This window comes from Cydia pomonella, chromosome 4 (genome assembly GCF_033807575.1).
Source record: "Cydia pomonella isolate Wapato2018A chromosome 4, ilCydPomo1, whole genome shotgun sequence".
In the NCBI taxonomy this organism is placed as follows: domain Eukaryota; kingdom Metazoa; phylum Arthropoda; class Insecta; order Lepidoptera; family Tortricidae; genus Cydia; species Cydia pomonella.
Window position 1 is genome coordinate 12,824,305 of NC_084706.1, and position 6,219 is coordinate 12,830,523.

Here is a 6,219-nt window from a genome sequence, read left to right on the forward strand (position 1 = left end):
ACTTATTATAAATCTACTGATGTTTATTTTATTGAAATCCGCATAATAGCTTAGGCGCCAGAAGAAAAAGTATGATTTCGTATCTGGAGTCCTCTCAAGGCGGTTGGTTTAATTTTTCTTTAATAAGTGCAAACAGGTTGTGAAGGGTAAGAGAAATCTACCGATATGTCATTTAAAAAAATCCGTCCAGTATCCTAAGCTAGCTGATGATTCAGTACACTCTGGAGTGTACTGAATCATCAGTATTTAATAAACCCATAACCCTACTTTCTGATTAAGTCGCAGTCAGTAAAATGTTAATATTAGGGGAGGTCACGTATAGTTAAAAGTTGAATTCATATTCCTCCGAGTTTCCTATTAAGAGAATGTCCCCTGGAAGTATATAAACGGTAAACATAGTTTCAGCAAGAATTTTCTATAACACTTTTGGCAGCTCAAACTACGGCCATGGTGCTAGTTGGCTTCTACCATTTATACTATATTTGCATGTAGTATAATTTTATAATGCCAATATTTCGTACTGGTAATATTATAATTATTTTCTTCCAATCTCTCCTTTTAATTGCAGCGACACTTCAATTTTGGAAGGCCATTTTCACAGAAGTAATCATATAATCATCTTAATTTCCCAAAGCTCCTATTTTCTTGTGATTGTGATTAATTTAGTCAGATTCGGAATGGAGTTTTCTATTATACAATTTTGACCTGTAATAAGTGATCAGCATGGGTTCTACAGAGGCCGTTCAGTTGATACAAATTTGTTAACCTTCACGAATGACATATTACAAGCTATGGATGATGGATTATCTGTGGACGCCGTGTATACCGATTTTTCCAAAGCATTTGACAAAATATGTCACTATACCTTATTATGCAAGCTTTGGGAACTCGGTATACACGGTGATTTGTTTCGTTGGATTAAGTCATATGTAGAAAATCGCACACAGTCGGTGGTAGTATCAGGGTTTATCTCTCAAAGCAAATATATCAGCTCAGGCGTCCCCCAAGGCTCCCATTTGGGGCCTCTATTGTTTACGTTATATATAAACGATATCGTAAAATGTATATCCCACTCTCACGTTCTTCTTTATGCAGACGATGCAAAAATCTATAAAGTTATTCGTAATTCTTCTGATTGCGAACTGTTACAAAATGATCTATGTAATTTTGAGCGCTTCTGTAGAGAGAATAATTTGTTTTTAAACATAGAAAAATGTAATACAATTAGTTTTACTAGAAAAAAAAACACCGTCTTACTTTAATTACAAATTATGTAACCAGGACCTGGTAAGAGTAGGGGAGATTCGTGATCTTGGGGTAGTCATTGACGAGAAATTATCATTTATACCTCATATCGATTCCATTTTAGCTAAGTCTTTTAAACAATTAGGTATGATCCTGCGAATTGGTAAACCTTTCAGGAATACATTAACACTTAAAATTCTTTATAACAGTTATGTACGAAGTCGGCTTGAGTTCGCATGTGCGGTTTGGAAACCCCATTACAGCATTCATATTGACAGGATAGAGCGATTGCAAAAAAAGTTCCTAAAATCCCTTGATTTTAAATGTGGTATTGAATACAAAGATTATGTGGAATCCTTAAACCGTCATAAAATGCAGTCACTAGAGTGTCGGAGAGACTGCGTTGATTCTGTTCTATTATTTAAAATAATAAATGGTTATATTGATGCCCCTAGCTTGTTGAAAGACATATGTATAAGAGTTCCAGGTAATAAAGAGCGCCGATGTCGTCCCAGATACAAGCATTTATTCTCCATTCCATGTAGTAGAACTAACTATTCTAAAAATATGTTTATTAAACGAGCATGTGCCCTCTATAATGATCATAACATTGTTAAAAATGTAGACATATTTAATTGTACCATAAGTTCATTGAAAACAGTATTCAAGACTAGTAGCATATAAATCTTAACGCGTATATAATAAGTATTATTATGTCATGTTTGTCGATACTTCATACTTATTCAAAAGTTGTTATAAATGTAGAACGTGTTTTACATTGTGCTTTTCACTGAGTGTTTTGTAAATCTGATTTCTCAAATTCTGTGTAACCTCTTACTATTTAGCTGAACCTAAACGTAGATAGGTACTTTTCGTGCTTCTATATAAAGATATGTTTAACAAACATGGAAACTATAGGTCTAGATTAAGACAAGAAACTGTAATAATATTTTTTGTATGACCGTTTGTTTCATATTTAAATAAAATAAAAAAAAATAAAAAAAAATTAGTCTTAAGATTAGATTCCATTCTGTTAAGAAAATCAACAATGTAAATTGTATTTATCGTACTTAATTCATACACACATAAGTTTATATAACATACGCCAACACACTTTCATGCATGTAACTTAAATAGAAAACTGCTAAATTGTCGTAACACAAAGGATTCAATAAACTAAGACTAATAATTACAGCTCCTTTAACTACATACAATTTTTTTTGCAATTCACCCAGCTATCGATCTTGAGGTCACACTCATTTCGTAGATCATAAAGCGATGTGCTTAAACTAGCGATGGAAATGTCAGTCAAGGGCCATCTTATCGGCCCCTTTAATCTTCATCTTGATATTTGACGTTTGGACTGGGCGCTTATCAAACTTGAAATTAAATAATGCATTAAAAACTTTAAAGTCATGAAGATAAGAGGAAAGACACTTTGACACAAGTTGAGCTTCGATGTTCGTTTTATTGCCATCTTATTCGGCCATTGTAAGATTGCCCGTGATAAATATCTACAAAATTAAGTTAACCAAGAGATAAATGTTAAAAGGAATTTTTATTGATTGTATTCTCTTCCGTTTCATCGTTGCTAAGAGTCAACCGTATTAGGTACATATAGGGAAGGATGGGTACGGACCGTGGTACGGTTGTGACAATTTTACTTTTATCGCTTGTATCTTGTATTATTGCAATTACAGGTCAATTAAGCCAATAAAAATAAAACAATATATTTATACTTAAGAATCCTCTTTTGGGCTTATAATAAATTTAAAATAAATAACCTATTTGCAATATTTTTCTTCAGTGGGATGATTATGTCTTCCAATTTGTGAGCCATTGTTAAAACCATCCCCATACCGTGGACAGTTATATCAGTGGTGGGGGATGGTTATAACATATCTAAATTGAACAAAATGCAATTAATTGTGTTTAAATTCTTTGCCGTAAACATCACGCAACAATTCAAATACGGACGGTATGATTATTATTTAGTTTAAAGTACATTTTTGATACTATAGTTTTATTTTAAACAGCCATAAAATGTGGTAAGTCGTCGCCTATGTGTTAAAGTACAAATTAAAAACTAGTTTTTAACTTTTATGTAAGTAAAAATGTTCCAAATACATAAAACAATTTCATTCCGTCCCGCGACAGCGTCAAAGCTAGCTGTGTGCTAAGATTTATTAAATTATTAGCAATTAGTGTTGTCCAAATATAAACCTTACCTGCCTATAATACAACGTTTATTTTTAACTGACAAATATCAGTGAAGTGCAGTGCTTATCTTATCGCTCGCGGGGTGAGGGGGACGGAAGGCTCCCCGCTGCTACTGTACAAACAAGTCGGTTTTCTGCATTATTTCGGTTGCTATGCATGGCATGGAGTCCTTGAGTGCTCCTCCCCAGGGCACACTAACGAAATCTGAATCCCAGCCAGATCTTCCTTCAGAGAGCCCCTCAGGTGACGATAACCCCAAGTTACATATGCGCAAAAGGAAGCAGCCTGACCACGATTATGGCATAAAACAAGAGATTCAAAATTTACGGAAGGATATTATGGCTCAACTTACGTCCTCCAGTGCCGATCTGAAAGAAGAAATTAGGTCGGTACTCTCTAAAACTCAAGTCTTGATCAACGAGCAAGCGCACATGAAGGTGGAGTTAACCGATCTCAAAACTAGGGTTTCATCCGTCGAAGATAAAAGTGCGACACTCTCCACCCTACAAAATGATCTCACTGCGGCGAATGAAAAAATTGAAAACTTGATCACCGAAAATAACAATAATAAACAGTTCTCCATGCTAAATAATGTCGAGATTTCGGGGATCCCGTTACAAAAGGGAGAAAATTTAAATAGCATTTTATGTAGCATTTGTAATCTGGTGGGATATAAAATGTTAGAGAGCGACGTAGACACAATATATCGAGTTCGCCGCTTTGTTTCGGATCCACAAAACAGCATTACGAGTGCCCGTCCGCCGGCTATTATCGTGCGTTTCACCCAGCGACGGCGTAAGGATGAGTTGCTAGGCGCCGTTCGCGCGCGCCGTGGACTCACCACCGCCGACATCAGCCTTCCGGGACCGGCAACGGCTGTTTACATTGGAGATCATCTAACGCCAGCGAATAAATTGCTACTCAAACGTGCCAGACAGCTTAAGGTTGAGCTAAATTATTCATTCGTCTGGACTAGGGATTGTAAAATATTTATGCGGAAAACTGATACCAGTAAAGTTATACAAATACGTAATATTCATAATTTGGAAAACTTAAAATGACTATCTATTTCATATTGGCTGTTTTGTGTCCGGGATATACTAACTTGTAAAGGTTTTAAAACGCAGAATATTTTAAATTTACTTTCGCTTGTTTGTATTTTTAACAATAATTCAAAACTTCTAACGATATCGCTAATAAATAATGTGTCAATACTGTGCACACGCCTTTATTATGTTCTAAATGTAAGTACAACGCACCTATGTAACTTTTTAAGAAATGTATTACGCTATTCCTGCATGGACTTTATGATATATGTAAGTAGCAAAATCAATAACACGAATAATTCCTTTTTAGCGAAAAATGTCGTTTAGTAAAATAACTGGTTATTATCAAAATGTGAGGGGATTGCGGTCTAAATCTCATGAGTTTTTCTCACAAGTTACGCAGTCACATTATGATTTTATTTGTTTGTCCGAAACGTGGCTCACGGCGGATTTTCACGACAACGAATATTTTGACAACAGATACACTGTTTTTCGATGCGATCGGTCTGCTGTTGATAGTGGTGCAGCGCGGGGGGGCGGGGCGGCGGTGGCCGTGCGAGCAGAGTATCATCCAATCGCCCGGGACTGGCCTGTGCCCGCGCGGGCATATTGTGATTGTGTGTGGGTATCTCTCCCGGTAAGTTTCGAGCGCGGTTCCAGAACCTACTGTAGGCCCGGTGGTGAAAATAAGCAACGATACCTTAATATTGCGTGTATATATATACCTCAAGGACAAGGCTATAAAGAGGCGCTCGCTTCTTTTCTCAATATAGTTAGTGAAATAATCACCGATCGGCCTGATGATTTGTTTCTTTTAACAGGGGATTTTAACATACCAGACGCAAACTGGGCAGCTTCCTCATCACCTGATATGATCCTGACTTCAAGTGGTACTTATGCAACGAATTTACTACAAGATTTTTTGTGTTTTACAGACTTAAAACAATATAATCGTATTTTAAATTGCAACAATCGTATTCTAGATTTAATAATGAGCAATTGTGTTTGTACTGTCGCCGCTTGTGATTGCCCTTTAACTTTTGAAGATATCCACCACAGATCGCTCACAATTGATTTATTGCTAAACTGTACAATGTGCCCAATTAAGTCGGCTCCTGGTTTCGCGTACAACTTTCATTTAGCAGACTTTAAAAATATGAATATAGAATTGTCTAAGATTAATTGGCCTAATTTGTTTGATACGCATAATTTAGAGGAATGTATTGAATCCTTTTATAAAATTATAAATGATCTTTTTGTCAAGTATGTGCCCCGTCGAAAAATATACACCTCTTCTACAGCTCCCGTTTGGCATAGTAAAGCGTTAAGAAAAATTTTAAACGAAAAACGTAAGTATCACAAATTGTGGAAAACATACAAAAACCCTCTTGATTACCTTCATTTTAAAAACCTACGAAAGCGTGCCGAGAAAATGGAGTCACACTGTTATAAAAGTTATATTGCTTATTCGGAACAAAAAATAAAAACACATCCCGCTTTTTTTTGGACCTATGTTAAATCCGTATTCTCTAAAAATAAATTCCCTCAAACAATGTCTTACAAAGGTACCCCTTCTTCAGACGCTAAACAAATATGTGATTATTTTAACGATTATTTCCACTCTGTTTTTGAGAAATTTACAGATAATATGCCAAATATTAGTAGTAGTTTAAATTCACTCTCGAATCCTCCCATTGATTTAAATTCA

General features: G+C 35.6%; 1 protein-coding gene across 1 annotated transcript; it reads left to right on the forward strand.

Annotated features, from left to right (window-relative positions):
• Positions 1-3,617: 3,617 nt before the first annotated feature.
• Positions 3,618-4,526, forward strand: LOC133517482 (uncharacterized). The gene has a single exon (XM_061850815.1). The coding sequence runs from the start codon at positions 3,618-3,620 to the stop codon at positions 4,524-4,526; it is 909 nt and encodes a 302-aa protein (XP_061706799.1).
• Positions 4,527-6,219: the final 1,693 nt, after the last annotated feature.